This window comes from Canis aureus, chromosome 26 (genome assembly GCF_053574225.1).
Source record: "Canis aureus isolate CA01 chromosome 26, VMU_Caureus_v.1.0, whole genome shotgun sequence".
Lineage (NCBI taxonomy): Eukaryota > Metazoa > Chordata > Mammalia > Carnivora > Canidae > Canis > Canis aureus.
In genome coordinates this window covers 42,077,068-42,097,548 of record NC_135636.1, presented here as the reverse complement: position 1 = coordinate 42,097,548, position 20,481 = coordinate 42,077,068, and the positions used below count along the sequence as shown (strand labels likewise).

At 41.7% G+C, this 20,481-nt stretch overlaps 1 protein-coding gene across 14 annotated transcripts in view; it reads left to right on the top strand.

The window, feature by feature from the left end:
* The window catches only part of UBE2V1 (ubiquitin conjugating enzyme E2 V1), a 31,076-nt gene extending 11,127 nt beyond the window's left edge, over positions 1-19,949 (top strand). For 4 of the 14 annotated variants that reach the window (XM_077873552.1, XM_077873546.1, XM_077873543.1 and 1 more), the window contains 4 exons: positions 6,752-6,833; positions 7,535-7,683; positions 16,767-16,892; positions 18,140-19,949. In XM_077873552.1, the coding sequence (XP_077729678.1) occupies positions 7,639-7,683; positions 16,767-16,892; positions 18,140-18,286 (318 nt within the window). In that variant the 5' untranslated portion in view covers positions 6,752-6,833; positions 7,535-7,638 and the 3' untranslated portion in view covers positions 18,287-19,949. Of the gene's footprint in view, positions 1-128; positions 149-6,384; positions 6,513-6,751; positions 6,834-7,534; positions 7,684-7,818; positions 7,870-16,766; positions 16,893-18,139 lie in introns of those variants that run through there. The other 10 variants (XM_077873550.1, XM_077873554.1, XM_077873548.1 and 7 more) reach the window with 6 other exon arrangements.
* The last annotated feature ends 532 nt before the right edge of the window (positions 19,950-20,481 follow it).

The window sequence follows — 20,481 nt, the reverse complement described above, 5'->3', positions numbered from 1 at the left end:
GGTTGCATACCCCTAACCTGGCCTCTTATCCTTCCCAGCCCACCCTGAAGGTTACCCAGGAGATTGGCCTTATCTCTCCTCCTACTTGGAGCCTTCTGTGGCTCCCGCCTAGTGACCCTGGGGATTAATAAAGTCCAGCTTCTTGACGGTATGGCCCAACTTCTTTAGCTTTCGTCAAATTCAGAGGGGCCTAGGACCCCTACAAAGGCTAAGAAATATTGTCCTATGATAGGTTATATTTCTTATATCCGAAGTTTTGATACTGTTTTGTTTTATTGAGCTTTGTATGTATAGATCTTGCTTTCATAGTGAGATTTTATATTCCATTTGGGAGACTTCTGTTTTTATTTCTTTAATAGCTCCTCAAAGGTCTGGCATGGTACTGAATAAAAAGTTGGATATTATTGCACAGAAAGAAATTGTGTACATATATGTTACTGACAAATTTATATATGGAAATTTTGACAAGCAGATAAAAAGCCTAGCAAACTTTTTTTTTTAAATATTTTTAATTTTTATTTATTTATGATAGTCACAGAGAGAGAGAGAGAGGCAGAGACACAGGCAGAGGGAGAAGCAGGCTCCATGCACCGGGAGCCTGATGTGGGATTCGATCCCGGGTCTCCAGGATCGCGCCCTGGGCCAAAGGCAGGCGCCAAACCGCTGCGCCACCCAGGGATCCCCCTAGCAAACTTTTTAAATTGCAGTCCTTAAATGTGTGGATTTTTTGCTTGGAAGTGTGGAGTGAGCTCAGTTTTACTGCCATTAAACATGGTGAACCCCAGAATGGTACCTTACCAAGTAGAGTTCAGTAAACTAGTTAATCAGGTGCCAAGTAGCCACTTATGTGTAAATATCAGAAAAAAACTAAATGAACCACTCCATAATTTTATAATTCCTGATTTCTGCTAGCTGTTACTATTCCCCAGACTTTGCTGTTAGTCGGTTTTTCTTTTTGTTTTTTAAGATTTTATTTATTCATTCATGAGAGACACAGAGCGAGAGGCAGAGACAGACAGAAGGAGAAGCAGGCTCCCTGTGGGAAGCCCAATGCAGGACCCCATCCCAGGACCCTAGGATCACAACCTGAGCCAAAGGCAGATGCCCAACCATGAAGCCACCCAGGTGCCCTGTTAGTCAGTTTTTGAGTAAAAATGAAAGTTTATGTCTTAGTAAAAATGAATTCAAAGTGACAGTCCCTTTTAAAGCTATACAGTTTGTAGACTTAAACTCTTCAATATTTAGCTGTATAAAGGTTAACAGAGTACTTAACCACCCAATGCCAGATTAGGACAGTGTTTATCAATCTTTACTTTTCTAACAAAAGAAAGGGTTTAAAATATTCTCTGGGTTAAATCTAGGATGTTAAGGATCAAAGAGAATCTTGAGAACAATTAGGTGACCCCAAATGCATGGTGGTGGTCCATAAGCAGAACCTGACCCACAGACACTTGGCCAGACCAAAGGAGTGACTGTCCCCATTGGACAGAACATGTATTCTCCAGCTTACCTCAGTTCTTAACACTCCTTGTTTTAAGTCAGACATTAAATTTGTAAAGCCATCCCACTCTTCTAATTTTCTTTTGTTCTTCGGAAACTGTAATTACTTCATAAGATATGTTATTTAATTCAACACGTGATGATTTATTGTGATTAGTTTTAAATGAATTAAATATTTTTTACATTTCTCAATTTTGATTTCTAATTTGACAGGTATCAATATCTATAACCCACATAAGCAAAGGCTCTTTGAAGTCTTCAGTAATTTTTAAGAGAGTATAAAGTAGTCTTGAGACCAGAAAAGCTTGAGAACTGCTGTTCAAATGGAATGAATGCTTACTGTAATGAATCAATATATAGTACAATTATATTTATATGTATGTTCCAACTCTCGCTTGGAATGTTTTTTGACTACCTAATAGATACTAGCCAATCCAAAGTTTTTGATTTTTTTTAAACTTTTATTTATTTATTTAAAGATTTTATTATTTATGAGACACACACACAGAGACAGAGACACAGGCAGAGGGAGAAGCAGGCTCCATGCAGGGAGCGTGACGTGGGATTCGATCCCAGGTCTCCAGGATCACACCCTGGGCTGAAGGCAGCACTAAACTGCTGAGCTAAAGCTAAACCGGGCTGCCCTAAACTTTTTTTTAAAAGTAGGCTCCACACCCATCACGGGACTTGAACACACAGCCCAGATATCAAGACATCAAGAGTTGGATGCTTAACTGACTGAGACACCCAGGCATCCCTTAAACTGTTTCTGGTGCCTGTTTTAGAACTTGAATCAAATTGAATGATCCTATAATGTCAGTACTGCAGTAACTGCACACTGCTTTGACCTGTGTGGTGCTCTGTGACTATTCCAAATGCTAACCTAAAATAAGTTGAACTGATTATTTCTTTGGTTCAGTTGTGTACATGGGCTTAAATTAAATGTCTGATCCTAGGGCAGCGCCGGTGGTGTAGCGGTTTAGTGCCGCCTGCAGCCTGGGGTGTGATCCTGGAGACCCAGGATCAAGTCCCATGTCAGGCTTCCTGTATGGAGCCTGCTTCTCCTCTGCCTGTGTCTCTGTCTCTATGAATAAATAAAATATATTTTTTTAAAAATGTCTAATCCTAATAGAAAGGTCTGTTGGAAGTATAGGATTAAATAATAGAATATTTTTACCTATTTCACAAGTAGAATTCAAACATCAGAAAAATAAAACTTGGGGGCACCTGGGTGGCTCAGTCTTTTAAGCATCTGCCTTTGGCTCAGGTCATGATCCCAGAGTTCTGGGATCAAGTCTCATATTCGGCTCCTGCTCAGCAGGGAGTCTGCTTCTCCCTCTCCCTCTTGCCCTCCCCCCTGCTCATGCTCGCTCTCTCTCTCTCTCTCTCTCTCTCTCTCAAATAAATAAAATCTTAAGGAAAAAAACATAACTTGAATTCACCATTTGTTTGAAACTAGTACAATGAGCCTGTGATCTTTGGATTAAGATTCCCTAATCAGATCTGGTTGTTAATGAAGAGACATTTCTAGCCATAAAGTTTTTGTTAAAAATTTTTAAAAATATTTTATTTATTTATTCACGAGAGACACACAGAGAGAAGCAGAGACACAGGCAGAATCTGCATGGAGCCCGATGTAGGACTCAATCCCAGGACTCCTGGGATCATGCCCCCAGCCAAAGGCAGACGCTCAACCGCTGAGCCACCCAGGCATCCCATTATTTTTTAGACAGGCAGAGGGAGAAGCAGGCTCCATGCAGGGAGCCTGATTTGTTAAAGTGTATAAGAGAAATAGTTGTACTGGAAATAGTTAATCCTGCCTGATTGAAATACCTTACACAAAAAGGCACACATGTGTGAAATAGAGGTCACACACATAGCTTCCATTTAGTAATGAAGGGCTTAGCTATGGGAGCTGTTGTACTTTGCCATTGTTCATTTGTCTTAAACAAGTTTTAATAAAATTTGAAAACATGAACCACTTAAAATTAGTCACTTAGGAAAACCATTAAGTGAGATTCCTACCTCAGAGAATCCTTGATCTGTACTCTAATTAGGGGTCATATAACTGAGGCCCTGAGAAGATAAGGGAGCTTGATGGGTATCTAGGGGAACAGTGTTCCAGGCATTGGGAACAGCAAATGTGAAAGCCCAAACGATGGCATTGTCTAGAGTATAGTTGGCATAGTTCCTAAATGTGTTTTGTTTGGCAAATAACAAGATCATCGTAAAAGAAATTAGAAAATACAGAAAGGTAGGGGATAGGAATTAAAGAGTGCACTTATGATAAAAAAATAAAAACAAAAAAATACAGGAAAGGAGTTGGAATCACCCATATACTTAGAGATAACCACTGTCACTGTCGGTCTCTCACCCATTCAACTTCTTTTATCTATTTATTTTTTTTTAGATTTTATTTATTTATTCATGAAAGACAGAGAGAGGGGGGTGGATAGAGACATAGGCAGAGGGAGAAGCAGGCTCCCTGCAAGGAGCCCGATGCGGGACTTGATCCCGGATCCTGGGATCATGCCCTGAGCAGAAGGCAGATGCTTAACCGCTGAGCCACTCAAGCATCCCCCCCCCCCATTCAACTTTCTTAACCTTCTTGAAATATTACCTAGCATCTGTATTAGTTTTCTAGGTCTGATAAAACAACACCACACACTGAGTAGCTTATACAACAGGAATTTATTTGCTCATAGCTCTGGAGGCTAAAAGTCCAAGATCAAGGTGTCAACAGGTTCATTTCTTCTTAGGCCTCTCCCCTTGGCTTGCCAAGGGCTGCCCTTCCTGTGTCTACACAGTCTTTCCTCCATTCACTTGTGCATCCCTATTTCTTTGTGTGTCTAAATTTCCTCTTTTAAGGACACCAAATTGGGTTAGGGCTCATCCTAATGGACTCATTTTATTTTTCATTTATGTGTGTTTGTGTTGTTGGTGTTTTGTTTTGTTTTTGTTTTTAGAGAGTCTGTATGCTGGGTAGGGAGGAGGGGGGGAGAGAGAGAATTCTAAGCAGGCTCCCTGCCCAGTGAGGAGCCCATCAGATGGAGATGGGGCTCCATCTGATGACTCTCAGATCATTACCCAAGCCAAAATCAAGAGTTGGATGCTCAACCAACTGAGCCACCCAGGGGCCCCTTTTATTTATATTTTTTAAGAGATGTTATATGTTTTTTAAGTAAATTCCATCTCCAACATGGGGCTTGAACTCAGAACCCCAAGATCAACAGTCAAATGCTCTACCTTCTGAACCAGCTACATGCCCCAATGGACTCATTTTAACCTAATCACCTCTTTGAAGACTTTCATTTCCAAATACTGTCACATTCTGAGATGCTAGCAGTTAGGGCTTTAACTTGCAGGGACACAATTCAGCCTGTTACACCATTTGATATTTATCAGTCTTCCTATCTGTATGATTTTGTGTTCTTTTGGTATTCATTTTTGTGAGAATAGGCTTATACATTAAACAGTGGTAAAAGCAGTAGTTGAACATAGTGATCCCGCTCCCCGCTCTACTGCCCAGAGAAATGAAGATTACTGAAGATTCAGATTTAACTCTCCCTGGACAAAAGGCATTGTATTGTTTGGCTTTTTTTTTTTTTTTTTTTTGGCTTATAATGTCACAAACATCCTTTAGTTTTGTGTTTGCTACAAAACACAATCCACTATAGTTGAATAATTCAGGTGACTATTTGGATTGAAAACACCTGGGTGGCTTAGCAGTTGAGCGTCTGCCTTCAACTCAGGGTGTGATCTTGGGGTCCCAGGATCAAGTCCCACATCAGGCTCCCTGCATGGAGCCTGCTTGCTTCTCCCTCTGCCTATGTCTCTGCCTCTCTCTGTGTCTCTCATGAATAAATAAAATATTTTTTTTAAATGCCAATGTTTTCCAAACGAACCATTCAAGTATACATTCCAGTTTATTCTGTTTACTTTCAGGTACTGTGTCGTTTATTTATTTATTTTTTTATTTTATTTGTGTCATTTAAAACTACCTTCAAACAGCCAACTCTCTTGCTTACATTTATGTTAAGAAATTTCTTACCATCATTGTACATGGGAAATTTGTACATTACTTGCCTTAAATTATTCTTAAAAATAAATACATAACTGTAAAATGAGGTGTTCATTTATGTGCCACTAGCAACTCCACCCTTCCACTTGCTTGGACAAAAGCCTAGAAGCCATAGGTAACTACTCTTTTTTCCTACTTCTCAAGCAATCTGACAGCAAATCTTACCAGTTTATACATAACTCCCAAATACCTGGAATTGTGCTGTTTCTCACTACCTTTACTGGTCCAAGCCAGTATTTTCTTTTGCTAAGATTATTGCCGTAGGCCCTAGCTCCCTTCATTTTATTCTGCACACAGCAGTCAGAGGATCCTATTTAAAAAAGCAAGTTAGATCCTGTCACTCCTCTGTTCAGAACTCCAGTGGCTTCTCAGGTCAGTAGTAGTTGGAGTCCTTAACCACCCACTGCTCTTCCATCTCACTGACTCAGTTTTAGCTGAATTAGGATCTTGCTGTTCTTTGACATCCCAGGCAAAGTCTTACCCAAGGGTCTTAGCACTTGCTGTTTCTTCATTGGAAGACTCCCCCCTGAGCTGTGCATAGGTCATGCTCCTTCATGTGAGGTCTTAGTCATGACATCTGGTCTCAGTAAGGCTTTCTGTGATCACTCCATTTAATGTTGTAGCTCTTCCCCCATTACTCCCTGCTCCAGAACTCCCAACAGCTGTCCTCCTATATATATATAGTTCATATTTTTGTTTTGTCATTTTATGTTTCCCACTAGAAGGTAAGCTCCATGAGGACAGGCATTTTTGTTTTGTTCACTGCTTATTCCCCATTGCCTAGGAAAGTGCCTGACCTATAGTGGATTCTCGGGTATTTACTCCAGTTGAATGAATAGTAGCGGGAGTCCCACCTTAGAAAACACAAGGTATACTGGGAACACCTCCCAGTCTGGAGTCTCTCCAGTGGGTTTTCCTCCACGGTTACGTGGTAAGTGCTGCTCGCCTCATGGAGTTTGGCCAGTTGGGGGCTCAGCATTGAAGGCAAGAGAGAGCTTGTAACTTGTCTGAATCTGAGGGGTTTTTTTCCCCCAGAGGTAATAGTTCAAATGCCAGGGAGGGAGGTGGGAGGAGGGGAGAGGCAGGCAGGATTGGTTGGGAGAGCATCCCTGGGAGAGTTACTTGGTGCCCAAGCACAGGAAGAAAATTGCTCTCCCTGCCCTCCCACAGCCTCGTCCCCTACCTGGCCCCAATGCCTCGGCTCTGTTCTGGAAAACACCCAGAAATGGCTCAAGCCTCAATCTGAACTCAGGTATAGTAGCTTGAACCTATGAGATGTGTTTGTGTGATTCCTTCCGTGAGCTACTTGCCAGGCTTTGGAATTTCAGAAACAAGTAAATCAGGGAACCAGCCACCCTCCTTTGGCTTTTTCATAAGAGAGAAACTGTTTTGAATAGTTGAAAATTTTATCCTTGGTGCCTTCAGTTGACTCTTAGCTGATCAAAAGGACACCATTTTTATTTTATGCAGCCCTGGCGGCTGTTCCTCCTGAGGTAGTTTGAGTGTCATTCCAACAAAATGCACACACACCCTTAACCTCAGAAATGTGTAATAAGAATGAAACAAAAGCAGTAGCCTCTTCTCTCCTGAGGCACTTAATCCTCATGATACCGATTTTGGTGGTTTTCATCTGTTCTGGACCCAAACTGATCAACATTTTGACATGTAAACTCTTGAAATTTATCAAAGCTGCGGGGCCGGGGAGGGGGGGGGTGGTCCTTCTAGGCTTGGTTCAGTGGTCACATCACCTGAAACAAAACCACGTGCCCCTTCCGTGTGGGTGTGCTGGTCGGTACTAGAAGCTCTGTAAGCAAGTTGGAGGGATGACAACTTTGAGCCATTTTTTGCATGTTAGCATCTTTATTTCCACGTAGTAATAATGAGCAGCTAGATCCAGGCTTACAGGTTCCCCTGGAGTTGCTAGTATCTTGAATTTCTTTCCATTTATTTTAGGAGTAAAAGTCCCTCGCAATTTTCGACTGTTGGAAGAACTGGAAGAAGGCCAGAAAGGAGTAGGAGATGGCACAGTTAGCTGGGGTCTAGAAGATGACGAAGACATGACACTTACAAGATGGACAGGGATGATAATTGGGCCTCCAAGAGTAAGCGTCGAGCTACGGCTATAAATGTCAATGTCTTAAATTCACTGTGCCTCCTTTTAAGAAATATTAGCCTTATCACGGAAAAAGCTCACCAATGGTATATTTTCTGAAATGTGGCTATTCTTTTTTGACCAGTTTCAGTTTATATATTTGAACCTCCTCTGATGCTGTTTAATCCCTCTCATGGTAAGCAAAAACCTGTTTAGACTCATAGTGTGAATTTACATAACATGTAGACAGGGAGGTGTGAGGTCATTACACCCTCACGGCTAGTTTAGAACAGACTCTTGGGCTTATCAAATAACAAGGCCCCAGATACAGTAGCCAGCGTTCCGAAGACAGCATCCAAACAAACTTTGGAACGCCTTCATGGTTGTGGTTTTCATTTACAGTTTCCCAGGTCTGCCACACACTCATGTCCTAATTCATCAGGCCATTCAGCAAAGGCTTATTGCCTGCCTGGTTGGCTCTGGTCTCTTCCAGGCACTATGAGACCCAGAGGCCTTTGCAAAGAAGACAGAGACAACAGGGATGAGAAAATTGACCTCTCTTTTAGAGCTTTGTGATTTGTGAGAGTTCCCAGGCTTTGTAGTACCAGCTAACTTTTTAGTGTACATAGTAAAACCTCCAAGAAATGTCATTGAATTCTCACAAGAACCTGTTGTTAAGAGCTACTATTGTGTTGTCACATCCAATTTTACAGGTGACAAAACAGAGAAGTAAAATTACTTGCCCAAAGTCACATAGCTGATAATTCCCAAAGGGGTTCTGAGTCTAGACCCTGTACTCTTAACCCTATGCTCCATTATCTCCTGTCTGTTTAGATTTTGAGTTTTCATGTGTTCCCATTATAGAATTTTCCAGAGTGTTAAGTAGTAATATGAGGTAGGAGTGAAGAAATAGATTCTCATAATGTGACACTTGTTTCAGACCATGGGAGATTCCGTCTGAATATAACAGGACCTTTCCTGTGTGTGCTCAAAGATGGTGGCAGCCAGTCATTCTTTTCACTGTGTGCACAGGCTCTGCACCAACTCTGTGGGAAGGAGAAAGACATAGGATGTGGCCCTGGCTGAAACAAGGAAGAGGGTCATGTTCATTAGGTGTTAGGACAATCTACCGTTCATCTTGGACTATCGTAAATACACACAGTGAATGACTGGCTTTGCTATTTAACGTTGCTTCTTGAGTCATCTTTAACCCTGTGGTTTTGTTTTTTGGGTTTAAAAATATATATATTCAATTTACTGTTTTGTACTCATTTATCTTTTTAAAAAATCTCTGAAAACTAGGATTTATAAATCTATTAAATACTGAAGAAAACTTGATATAGAAAACTCGTTTCTTCATGGAGATCATTTCTTGCTGTTTCTGAAAGCCCACTGTATGGTGATGGCTTCCTTCACTGGATTTCTTCTTTTCCTAAGAATGGTTAGGTTTCTTGAGGGTGAAAACTATTCTTCCCTCCTCCTTGCTCTCCAGAGCACCTGGAAATGACTCGGAATGGGGCAGTTGTTCAATAGATTTGTTCATTAGCGGACTGATTTTCAGGTTCTAACAAATTAAGAATGGACCAGTGTACAACATTGCGAATACACTAAATACCACTGAATTATACACTTAAACAAATGAGCCACCAAATTCCATTGAAAATATTCTGTTCTACCTACAACACCTTAGGTTACCCTGCGTTTCAGTTTAACTCTTTCCACAGGGGGCTTGCTTAGTGAGTGGCTACAGTAGGCAGGATGCTTTCCACACATTCTCTTCATATACACATGACAGTCTTATCAAGATGTAATTCACATATCATAGAATTTGCTTACTGTAGAATACACCTGGAAAGTATACCGCTCCATGATTTTTATTATATTCAGAATTCTGCAGCTGTCACTAATTTCAGAACGTTTTCATTATACCAGAGAAAGACCTCTTTCCCCGTTAGCAGTTGCTCCCAACCTGTTCCCCACCCCTCTCCCTCACTAAGATAATCACTCATTTACTCTGCCCCTGTGGATTCGTCTCCTCTGTGCATTTCATATAAATGGAATCACACAACATGGGGTCTTTTGTGGTAGCTTTTACTAGCATGATGTTCTCAAGGTTCATACATGTTCTAGCACTTAACAGTAATTGAGTAGTTTATTCCTTTTGATAGCTGAATAATAGTCTCTTATGTGGATAGACCATATTTTCTTTATCCTTTAACTGTTTGATAGACATTTGGATTTTTTTCCTTTTTTTTTTTTTTTTTTTTTGCCTATTAGGAATAATGCTGCAGTGAATATCTGTGTGCAGGTTTTTTGTGGACATGTGTCTTCATTTTCTCTTAGGTGTATACCTAGGAGTGGAATCATTTGGATCATATGGTAACTTTATGTTTAACATTTTACATAACCACCAGACTGCTTTACAAAGTGGAAGCCGTTTTGCATTCCCACCAGCAGCTCCTGAGGGTTTCATTTTCTCTTTACCCTCACCAATGTTGTCAGTGATTGTTTTTTTACCCCTATATTTATACTTGCCCAGGCTCCCCAAGATTAAAAGCAGAGTTGTAAAAGGAACTGTCTGCCCTAGGTGCTTCCTGTGACCAGCCTACTAGCATACAAGGTATATGCTAGGCCTCTGGACTATCAACATAATCATTAAAGCATCCAAATAGAGCACTTGAGTAACTTATTTCCCTATTATATTTTTGTGACTATATAACTCAAAAGAAGATCCTCCATCAAAAGTGATCCAGCAATTCTAGGAATTTAGTTAGTTTTTTTTAATTTGTTGCCCAAAGGCCTACATATACAAAATTATGGAATGCAGCATTTTCAATTGTAGTGAAATATTGGAAGCCACCTCGGTGTCTTTCAGTAGACCATGTAGTAGGTACTGTTTAGCTATTGAAAAGGACGAGACGAGATTTTTGTGTGCTGAAATGGAATTATTTCCATGATATTTAAGTGAAAAAAGGTACAAAGCCATATAGAATATGCTGCTACTGGGGTGGTGAGGTGGGGAAGAGGAAAAAGTCGTACATATACCTGTGCCTCTGTGTGTTTATAGTACTTTTGGGGGAACATGAAAGAAGTTGTTGACAGTGGTTGCCTTCTTCAAAAGGGATCTAGCTGGCTAGGATCAGGGTAGAAAGGAGACTTATTTTTTATCATAGACTTTTTTGTACTCTGAGTTGCTTTAATTATGTGTGTTAGCTATTTGAATTTTTTATTTTTTTAAGAAAGCAACTTCTCCAAACCTAAAAGCAGAATTTCTCATGTGAGTGCCCTTTGCAGAATTCTGGCAAATGCCCAACTGTCCACAGCATTAGATGTGGATTATTTCACCTCTAACCACAGAGGTGCTAAGAATAGCTAGGTTACAGAGCAGTTTCTCAGCTTCAGTGCTATTGACATCTTGAGCTGGATCATTCTTTGTTGTGAGGCTGTCCTGTGCATTGTAGGATTAGCAGTACCCCGGGTCTCTGCTCACTAGATGCTAGTAGCACCTCCCTCCCCAAGTTGTGACAACCATTAAGGTCTCCAGATGTTGCCTAAATCCCACTCCCTGTGGGGGTGGGGGATGGGGGTGGGCAGACATTGCCTTGGTTGAGAAACACTGTTTATGTCTTGAGTTGTCCAAGATAATGTTTTTATGTGCGGGCTGGAGCCTGGGTGTGTGTTTATACACGTACTTATCTAAAAATACTGTGTGCGTGCTTGAGAACAAAACATAATTACAGGAATGTGTGAGGTAAAAGGAAAGTAATCCTTCCCCCTTTTCATCATGTTGCCCACAGAATGAGTGTTTCTACTGACTTTTGCTTTGGGTACACACACATAAGTACATATCCTTTTTAATAAAAATGAGACCTTGCTATATATACACAATGGTTTGAAACTTCATTTTTTCACTTAACAGATGGTGGATGTCTTTCCATATCGGTGCATATTGGTTTGTCTTTTTTTTAAAAAAGCTTTATGTAGCATGTGTGATCCATGAATATATCCTCCTAAATATTCTCAGACAATACAGAGTATGTCAAATAAGAAGTTCACTTTGTTCTGCTTAACTCTTTGAGTCAGTCAGGGAAAGAGAAACCATGCCAGTTATTTCAACAGAGAGAATTTAATACAAGGAGTTGATCAAATTAGTGTTGGACTGAAAAGGCAGAGAAGATACACTGTGGGGCTACAGAGATAACAGTGGAGCAAACAGTAACTCTGCCCTGGGGCTTGGAGGACGTGGGAGGCAGAACCGAGCACGCAGAGGAGAGGTCCCAGGAGGCAGCAACAATATCGGGGACACTGAAAGACATTGGAAACTAGAGCAGCTCTCCCAGCCTGGATGGGGGGCACATGCGGGCTGACACGACAGGAACAGAAGGCAAAAGGATAAGTACTTGCCTTCTCCTTTGTAATTTAGATTAGGATTGTGTGGTTAATTGGACAATTTAGTTTTTAGGTTCTAGAATATTCTAAGTGGCACTAGCATTGACTTGGAGAAATGAATGGTTAATGTTGCCTGAAGATAGGTCCAGTAGCTCACTCAGCAGGATATTCTGACTTGTGGAAAGAGGTAGAGGCGCAGTACAGAGGAAAATTTTGTCTTGTCAGTGTCTGGAGGGATGTTGGCAGGTGCCAACTCAAGCTAGCCCATCTTTCTCCGCTCCACTTTTGGATACTGGGGCTGGGACTCTGCAGACTACATTTTTCGTTTGCCAGCTGGCACCCTATTAGCTTCCTCCAGTTGGGGACGCAGGACAGTGCCTCAAAGGCAAGGAGAAAGGACTTTTTCCTTGTTTGCCTGTTCTGTATGCACCACTCTGGTGATGGCCCTTCATCTGGGCACCAGCTATTGGGGCTCCTCCCAGAGCCGGCTGGCTGCACCTCCTCCTCAGAGGTCGAATTCAGCTCTAGAGACCTCTGTCCCGGAGCCTCTAGGTCTGAAAAACTGCGGCTTATTCCCTTTATTCTCCCAGCCTCAAGGGGTACCACCTGCTTTCTGCAGGTTACCTCTGGTTAGCTCAGCTTCCCCTTTTATGTTTTCAGTCCAGTGACACCTGTTTAACCATTTCCCTGCGCTAAATTCTCTTAAAATTCTTAGTGCTGCATCTCATTTTCTGGCTTATCCTAACTGCCATATCCCCGCTCTCCAAATTCACTGTAAGCAGTGTTCAGTACATCTCCTTACACACCTCTTCCTATGTGGTTTCCTCCCTGTCCTCCTCCAGAGCCATATAGACCTTCTCACTTTTTGAAGGGCCCACCCCTCATTCTCACACAGCACATTGCCCACATTGTACATCACATATAACTTGCAGGTGCCTGTGTAAGATTTCAGTTGAGTACCAGTCATCTGGCTTGACCTGATTGACCTTTTTATATATTGAGATTTTGTGATTTGCTTGTTTTGCAACCAGTGCCTTTCCTTTTGTTCATATCTCCTGCATTTTCAAGATAAACTTATTTCACAATACTTTTAGACTTACAGAAAAGGTGTGAAGATAGTATGGAAAGTTCCAGGTGTACCTGGAAGCAGGGGGAACCCTGCTTCCCATGTCATTAGCATCTAATATTGGAATAGTACATTTGTCACCACCAGTGGCCCCATATTGATGCATTGCTATTAACTAAAGTCCATGTCTTATTCAGATGTTCTTAGTTTTTACCTTGTGTCTATTTTCTGTTCCAGAATCCTATCCAAGATACTACATTATGTTTTGTTGGCTCTTGACAGTTTTGAGGTGTACTGGTCAGGTATTATGTAGAATGTCCATGTTGGAATTTATCTGCTGTTTTTCATCATGATTAAGCTGGGATTCTCTCATATATGTATTTTAGGCCCAGGGCCTGTGGTGTCTAGTGGATGAAACAACCCATGTGTACATTAGTGTAGTCTCAGCTAGAGGGAGGTGTTTGTCTGCTTCTACAGGCTACATATTCAGCAACTGGGCTGTATGGAAACCTACCTCTTAGCAGTCTTTCCATGTGGTCTTTCCATGTGCTTGTCTGGGCCTCAGCCTTTGAAAAGGCTACAAAGTATCTGATTTTTGGAATATGCCCGATTTGTTCAATCATTCCTTTGCAGGTGGACATTTAGATTGTTTGTAGTTATTTTTGCTATTTCAGACAGTGCTTCACTTTTTTTTTTTTTTTAATGCTTCACATTTTTGTGCACAAATACAAGTCTGCCTGTAGGAAATTCCTAAAAATAGTCTTGCTGGTTTGAGCATGCCTGTTTCACATTTTGATAGGCACTACCATATTGCCCCATGAAGCTCAGGTCACATCCACAAAGTGGAAAGTGTTTCATGATCAAATAATGAATCTTAACCAGTGTTTCCTCATAGAATGTTCTAGCAGTTCTCCTTCAGGCATAATTCCTTTCATCAATGGAACCTTTTCAGCAGGTCTCTGGAGCACTAGTAAACAAAACAGAAAAAAAACATAACCCTGTTTTCTACAAAAGTCTTGCTTTGTACTTTTTAATGATCCTTCAGGTGTCTCGATGTTCACTTGACTTGAGGCATTTATTAGTGTGTTCTAGGAAAGTTGCAAGTTGAACATCTATGGTCAGAAATTTAGTATTTCTTTTTGCTTTCTAAGAAAGTAATCATAGAATGCACATTTTTAGATTAGACTTCATAGTGTCAAGAGTAATAAGATTTAACACATGTAATAAACAGAATCCTGTTACCAGGCTGCTCACCTTCTTAACCATTTGATGCTGTTGTTAATAGGTAGAACGATTAGTGAAATCTTGTCAAGACTGATAAGCCACAAAACATACTAGCAGGTGAATAAATTGGTGCATCAGAACCTCCAAAATATGATATCAAATATTTTTTTAACTTATTTCGATATTTACCACAAGCGCATGCCTCCAGGGACTACTTTATGTAAGGAATTCTGTCTGAATTGTGTGACAAAACCATTGAGGATGAGCAGGCCAGACGTCCAGAGATGAACTTGGGATCCATGCAGTCAGCAGGTACTGTTCAGTGCATAGTTGCCAATGGAGATGGTGCTAGCCCCTGAGGATAGACCTTTTATCATATTTTCCACAAACCTCTGTTTGCTTCCCTTTTGTTGTATTGACTGAGTTAATTTTTGTCTTCCAAGGGAGCACCTTAGTTGCAACAAGCTCTTCATTTTATAAACTTGTAAAGAGCAATATTCAAGTCAAGAAACACTTGAGTACCAGTTCTGTGGAGGCCCCTGCCCTCCTTCATAGTTTATCCAGTCTGGCATGAGATGGGGAGTCAGGAGGACTTCTGCAAGGATGGTACCCTTGAGCCAAAGAGCTGCAGGATGGACACAGAACAGCAAGTGGTGCCAGGACCCCAAGGGAGTCATAGTTTGGGGCTAGATGGAGAGGAAGAAGAATAAAAAGAGAGGAGGGCAGGGGTACACAGGGTCCCATCTGGGAATATGGTCTTCCTTTTTGGGTCACTCATAGCCATTAGAGGGTCAGGGCTGGTTCTTGATTTTGAAAGATCAGTCAGGCTGCTGTGTGGAGAACAGATTGTAGGAGGAGCAAGAGAAAACAGAGGCCTGGGGTGATTGAGCCAAGGGGCCTGGTAAAGGGAAGTGGGTGGGTGTGGGATTACTCTTGGAGATGGAAGCTGAGATCTCCTTTTGATTGGAAGGTAGTGGGTAAGAGAAAAGGGAATTGTGGCTGGCTGCCAGGTTTTGTTTTAACCAACTGCTAGATGGTGGTGCCATTTATAAAGGAAGAAGAGAGGAAGAGCAGGTTGAGGGTGGGTGGAAATACAGAATTGAGTTTAAGTTTGTCACAGTTTGGAGTCCCTGTTAAGTAGATGTGAAAGGTCTTTATGGGTACATTATGAATGTCTTCTGAATCTTAAAATATGTTCCAGTTTTTTTCTTAGGGATAGACCATTATTTAGACATAATCTTTTCAAGGATCTTCTGGAATTTAGTCCCCCCCCCCCCCCCCAAAGACAGCTAGATGTCGCTGTTTACACAGGAGTCATTATTTGGGCAGGAATTCCTGAGGAAGGCAGGAGCACTGGTGTCTGAGAAGGGGTCCCATTGGAGGGTGGGTGGCCTCTGCCTTCAAGGGGACCAGTCTAATGAGGAGATGTCCCCCTTCAGGGTGGCCTTTAGATGTTTAAATGAGGACATCACCACTTCATATAAGACAGAAAGCAGTGGACTAACTTATCCCGTATGATGACTGAGCCAGGTGACATTTGAGCAGATGATGTTTGAACTGGGTCTTCTTTTTTTTTTTTTTTTTTTGAATTGGGTCTTAATGGGTGTATGGTAGATGGTAGATAGTTCAGGTTGGGGCAGGGCCCTCTAGGCAGATGGAAGCTAAGACAGCACATTTTGCTGCTCGTCAAGTGGAAGTTACAGTGAAAAGTTCATTGCCATGGGCGACTGGCATGACTGTGTTTTTCTACAGAGCCACGGTTGGTGTTTGAAGGACAGTCTTTTCTCCCTGTAGGCCTGGCATCCTCGGCTCCCCACCTCACCCACTAAATACCTGTAGTCTCTCAGATTGATGAAAAGTTTGCAGGGAGAGATGATGTTGCCCACCACCCCAAAGTGATGAGGAAATGGGAAAACAGTTCTTGTATCCGCACCCACACCCACTAACTTTTGTTTAATTTTGAAGTTCTCAAAGGAGCTACCTTTTCAGTGCTTTGCACATGGTGGTATTTACTGCATTGGCTGATGACCCTGCTGTGAGTAGACCTTTAATGTGGCTTTCCAGAGTAAAGAATGCCTATTACACACCATTGCCCAGAGCACAGGACAGGTCTGCAAAGTAGAGAAATTAATATAAAAACAAGTCCATCTGATTGGATTTAAATAACACTAACTTGAAACTTCAGTGATACTATTTTAAATTTTCTGCCTTTTTATTCCCCCAAGACCAGAATTGATATACACTAGTGTGGGGACAAGTTACTACTAATTTAACAAATAACAAGTAGACTATGTATAAATATAGGAAGCAGATACACCAGTTCTGCAGGCAGGAATAAATGGGGTTTCAAAAGATCTGCCTTTTTGAGTTCATGGTGTGTAATTGCCTGACATCTCTGTACCTTTTTTTTCCAGACAATTTATGAAAACCGAATATACAGCCTTAAAATAGAATGTGGACCTAAATACCCAGAAGCACCCCCCTTTGTAAGATTTGTAACAAAAATTAATATGAATGGAGTTAATAGTTCTAATGGAGTGGTAAGTTGTTTTTCCTGCCCATATTGTTCCTTTGGGTTGAGAGATGCTTTGTACTCAAACACCAGGAGCACTGTGGCCCTAATTCTATATTGGTGATTTGATAATCTTGATGATCTTGGTGATTTGATGATGAAATATATTGCAGTATGAACATATGCAGACTTGGTGTAAGGGCCTATTCCTCAGCTGTGTTTAAATCATCATTCGTGTGACACTTACTCTGGGCCAACACTGTGCTGCTTGCTTTGAGATAGGAGCTCATTCTGTCTTCATGATATACCCTCATGAGGTAAAGATGAGGAGCCTGAGGCTTGGAGCTGCAAAGTCCTATCCGGGGTCATAATTGTACTTCCTGAGCCTTATTTACAGGACATGCTATTTTTTTCCCCTTTAATGGCTTGCTTTTTCACATTCATTTTTACTACCATAAATGGAAAACCAGCCTCTCTTGTCATAGAAGGCAGTAATGGCAACAGTAAATACTACAGAATCAAAGTGACATTAATAAATGCCCCATGTTTCTTGCCAAAGGCTTTGAGCCTTTGAGACCTGCTCAAAGGGGAGATCAGCAAGTGTTGAAGGGTTTTACGTGTTAGCTTAACGTGTGAGTTAAGCCTTTGTTTTGAGACACTCAGAAGACTTGAAAGAAAAGCGAAAAGATATGGGCTTGTTGCTGTGTGTTCAGTGTTTAATGTTGTATCTGAGCTCCACCAAAGTCCTGAACCCAAAACTCAACTCACACTTTGGGAAATTTCTTTTGGGAATTACGGTACTAACATGAGAGAATGTGACTCAGAGGCAGGGCCTTGTCACCAGAGTGTGGATTTGGGCCACCACTTGCCTTTGCTCCTTACTGCACTGAACATTGTTATCATCTACCACCTGGGTGTAGAGCCAAGAAAGGACAGGCTTGAGCAGAGGCAGCAGCCAGTGCATCCAGGAGAGCAGGTCACTGTTCTAGAGCCAGCTGGGTGGAGTCTTGCTAAGTGTCAGGGCCATTTCTCTGAAGGTAGCTTTACATATCCATAGTTTCCTTCTCCTAAACAGTGAGGGTTCGGACACAAACAGGAAAAAACAGACTGCCCAGAGGGAGGGAGTCATGCAGGTAATTCTACATGTCAGATATGGTGGTGTGATGGGCATGTTCCACTTGAGAAATGCACTTTACTCCTATCTGCAGTTTTACTCCAGCATATAGTGATTCATTTGTTGGAGAGTCTGACAGTTTTTTGTTTGCCTTTCTGTAGGTGGACCCAAGAGCCATATCCGTGCTAGCAAAATGGCAGAATTCATATAGCATCAAAGTTGTCCTGCAAGAGCTCCGGCGCCTAATGATGTCTAAAGAAAACATGAAACTCCCTCAGCCACCCGAAGGACAGTGTTACAGCAATTAATCAAAAAGAGAAACCACAGGCCCCCCCTCCCCCCCCATTCGATTTAAGCAGTCATTTTCCACAGTAGTACATTTTCTAGATACGTCTTGTAGACCTCAAAAGTACTGGAAAGGAAGCTCCCATTCAAAGGCAATTTATCTTAAGATACTGTAAACGATACTAATTTTTTGTCCATTTGAAATATATAAGTTGTGCTATAACAAATCATCCTGTCAAGTGTAACCACTGTCCACATAGTTGAACTTCTGGGATCAAGAAAGTATATTTAAATTGATTCCCATCATAACCGGTGGGGCACATCTAACTCAACTGTGAAAAGACACATCACACAATCACCTTGCTGCTGATTACATGGCCTGGGGTCTCTGCCTTCTCCCCTTCTCCTCCTGCTGGCTCCCTCCCTCCCTCCCTCCCTCCCTCCCTCCCTCCCTCCACCCACCCCTCTGTCCCTGCAACAGCCCTCCAGCTTGGGGTGGCTTGCTAGAATAGGCGTGAAGGTTTCAGGTCGCAGCCTGTGGGACTACTGCTGGGTGTGCAGGGGTGCTCCAGCTGCACCCCTGGTTTCCTTTTTTAAGTCTTAAATGATGCCCTCCCCCCTCCAAGCCATCATCCTTTCTCTTCCCATGACCACCCTCGGCCGAAGCATAGATTGTAACCCCCTCTGCTCCCCTCTGAAATTGGCCTTTGGTGAGGAATTCAGGGCTTTCCCCATATCTTCTCCCCCACCTTAATCGAGGGGTGCTGCTTTTTCCTTCCTCCTCAAGTCCCTTTTTGCACCATCACAACCCAATACTTCCTTGCTTTGGCCAGAAGCCATCAGGTAAGGTTGGAAAGAGTCTCTGACTTCCCTCGTTTAGTTTGGAACCACATTTACTCACTCTCCACCAGCCTGGGAATGAATATTGGGTCCTCAGCCCTGCCACCCTCTGCTGTCATCATCAGCTGATGCCGTTTTTTAGCTCAGGTTTTGATAAAGTGAAAAGAACAGTCACCAGGGGTATTCAGACCTGCCAGCTCTCAAAGTGCTTGGTGGTAAAACTTGGAGAAAGGCCACAGAAGACACTTGTAAGCACACACGATCCCTCTGAATGAATTGTTTTCTTTTCCTATAATTGCTTTTGCTTTTAACAATTGAAGAAGTTTTAAACAGGGTTCTCATGTGGTCATCTTACAATCCATTTGGGTCTAGTTTGGAATCTGACAACTGGAACGAAAAGAACCTTGGATTCGGTGCATACTTTGGTTTTGGTGCTGCTGCGTCTCATGGTCCTCAGCAGGGATCGAGAAAGAACTCAGTGTGCACAGCAGATCCCCGAAATTGGCGGGCTTGACTTCCTGGCAAATTGCTGCGTTTTTCCACTTTTCTGTTCAGGACCACTAAATGCTGAGATGTGGATGCATACCGAAATAAAAGCGATTCATTGTGTTCTAAAGATTTTTTTTTTTTTAATTTGGTGTTTGTATAAAACCACCTTTTGAAGCAGCAACTATCAAGTCTGAAAAGCAATCGATGTTTCCATTAATCTTTTTCTGGGGGATACCTTAGTTCTAAGGATTTAACATCCTGTAAGTAAAGTTGAACATAACAGTATTCCATAAGCAGCCTTTTTATTGTCAGACCATTGCCTGATTTTAATATAATAAAAAAGAAAGTGTGCGTTAATATTTAAGAAGCTGTGCCCTTCTTCCTCTTGGCATATAATTTAGGAATGGAATTTGACATCTTAAGATGCTTTGGGATTCAAATTGATGTCCTTAAATCAGGGGTCAGCAAACCTCCTTCTGCCAAGGGCCTACGTCAGTAAATACTTAAGCTTTGTGGGCCAAGAGACAAAATTGAAGGTACTGTGTAAATATTTATATGGTGAGAGAAAATGGATTTCCACAAAATTGGTTATTGATGAAATTTAAAATCTAGCAACTGAGTGCAGTTCTTTTCTAATGTTATAGGTCTAATGAGAAAAATTGAATTCTTTTTTTGGAGAGTAACATTTTGCTTCCTGGAATTTAAAGCTAGTATTCCTGATTTATCAAGTCTGTTGTAAATGTTCATCTGCAAAAATAGTTCTTCATCAAGGGACTGTACAGAAAGGCAATGGGCCAGATTTAGCCCATGGGCCACAGTTTGCCAACCCCTGTCTTACAAGATTATAGTGAGAAGGTTGGGGTGGTGGTGGCGGGTGATCTTTCCTTTA